General features: G+C 36.2%; 1 protein-coding gene across 1 annotated transcript in view; it reads right to left on the reverse strand.

The window, feature by feature from the left end:
• Positions 1 to 2,500, reverse strand: part of LOC122243165 (transmembrane protein 98) — a 15,532-nt gene that overhangs the window by 9,173 nt on the left and 3,859 nt on the right. The window contains exon 2 of the mRNA XM_086530923.1: positions 272 to 440. Within this exon, the coding sequence (XP_086387049.1) occupies positions 272 to 417 (146 nt within the window). The 5' untranslated portion in view covers positions 418 to 440. The remainder of the gene's footprint in view (positions 1 to 271; positions 441 to 2,500) is intronic.

The following is a 2,500-nucleotide window of genomic DNA, read 5'->3' on the forward strand; positions in this document are numbered from 1 at the left end:
CCCCACCAACCCCTCTCCCTTCCCCCACCACCCCCCCTCCCCCTCCCCTCCCCCACCAACCCCCCTCTCCCCACCCCCACCAACCCCCTTCTCCCTCCCCACCTACCAACCCCCCCACCCCCATTGCCTCCCCTCTCCACCCCCACCAACCCCCCACCCCCATTGCCTCCCCTCCCCACCCCCACCACCCCCCCACCCCCATTGCCTCCCCTCCCCCACCAACCCCCACCACCCCCACCAACCCCCCCACCCCTATCCCTTCCCCTCTCACCTCATATCCGGGTTAGAGAAGAGCTGATGTTGCTTCACGTTCGTCGCCCTCCTATAACAGAGGAGAGCCAGAGCTGCCAAGGAACCGAGGAACACGGCTGCTAGCACACCAAGGGCCACGGCGACGAGGGTCTCAACCACTTCCATATTGTTGTTGTTGTTTTTTTTCACTGTGAGAGAGGAAGGTGTTTTTGTTTTAATCATTATTATCTATTTCATTGGTGTTACTGTTGTTATTGTCAATTCTCCTATTAATATTATTATTATTGTTAAGATTATCGTCATCCCTATTGCTGTCGTTATCGTTTTCCCTATCACTGTCATTATTATCTTCTTTATTATTATTATTACGATTATTAGTATTGTTATTATTATCATTCTTCTAATCATTATTGTTATCACCATTATCATGATCATAATATTATTGATGTTATAATTTCTATTATGTCATTATTAGGCATAATTTCTATAATTGTTATCATTATCATTATTGTTGCTTTTGTTGCAATAATAGTAATTAGTTTCATCATTATTGTTACAATTATCATCATTGGAATCATTATCATTACCAAAACTCAAGATTCTCCGTTTTCTGCCACCTGTACTTTCCTTCTTTTTTTTTTTAATTTCTTTTGGGTAAAAGAGAGAAATATTTTCTTTCTTTATAGATTCGGTTTGACTTTTTTTGTTCGATATTCATGAACACGGAAAGGGAAAGACATTCCTTGCTTTATCATTTAGAGATTCCTTTGATTTATTTATTCATCTATCTAATCTTATCTATTTATTATTTATCTTTCCTATTTATTATTTATCTTTCATTTTTTTTATAACACGGAAGCCAAGATGTTTCTACGACTCCCTGTCCAATGTTCTCTTTTATTTAATTCGTCTTTTCTTCGTAAATATTTCATTTAATTTTTCTTATTCTGTTTCAGATCAACAAATTAATAGATTCATTCGGTGATAAATAAGTTAAATGGCGACCAACGCGGTCACAGTAGTAATCTTTAATATGATTTTCTTATTGTTGTTATATATATCTTATTATTTATCACTCGAACTTCATATTTTTTCTTCTTATTTCTTCTTGTTATCATTTCTCTTTCTATTCACTCGAATGACTGAACGAATGACTTGTTTTGTTCATGACGTATACACACATTTTTTATATATATTTTTTTTATTTATTTTTTATTTCGATCAGATAACAAACCTTTTAATTCCGTATTTCCATGTTCACTTTCCTCGGCGATTCCTACTTTTTATGTTATTAATATCTTTAAAAAAAAATCTATATACTCATTCAGTCTTTCTATATTCATCCCATATTTTTCATTTCTAATTTGAGTTAAAAAACAAACAAATTTAAAGTCATGTACTCCAGGTACTCATGAGACGAAATAAGTATATGATAATTAATGATAATTACAATGTTGATAATCGTTGCAGCCCATATGTGGTAGAAATACTATAACTACTAATACCGTTACCGATGTTACAAATACTACAATTATTACTATTGCAATTACTTCTGATGACAATGCTGATAATGATAATTATGATAACAATAATTATAATAACAGTAACAGCATATGCAATACTTAACAATAACAAAGTACTATGCACTACTATTACTACTATAAATAACAATTATTGTAACAGTAATAGTAGTAGTAACTGGTATTCCTTTATGTAATATGAATAAAAAAAACACAATAACAATAATAATTATTAAAATATTATCAAGACAGTAAATAATAACGATATCTTGATGATGATAATAGTAATGATGAAGATAATAGTGATTTATATCATTGTCATTATGATGATGTTGATGACGATGATGATGATGATGATGACGATGGTGATGACGATGATGATGACGATGGGTGATGACGATGATGATGACGATGAGGATGACGATGCTGAGGATGATTACGATGGATGATGACGACGATGATGATGCTGATGACGATAACGATGACGATGATGATAATGATGATGACGATGACGACGGTGATGATAATGACAATGACAGTGACGAAGACGAGAACGATGATAATGCTGGCAGTAGTAGCAGGGGCCGTAATACGTAGATGTGCTAATTTTGTTCTACCCAATGACCCCGCTCCCTCTCAGCTCCTCGCCTACCGTTTCTTCCTCTCTCTCTCTCCCTCCCTCCCTCCCCCTCCCCATCCTCCCTCTCGTCTCCTCCTTCCTCCTACCC

Source organism: Penaeus japonicus, unplaced genomic scaffold, assembly GCF_977035675.1.
Source record: "Penaeus japonicus unplaced genomic scaffold, GWHDUDI00000001_assembly GWHDUDI00000034, whole genome shotgun sequence".
NCBI lineage: Eukaryota > Metazoa > Arthropoda > Malacostraca > Decapoda > Penaeidae > Penaeus > Penaeus japonicus.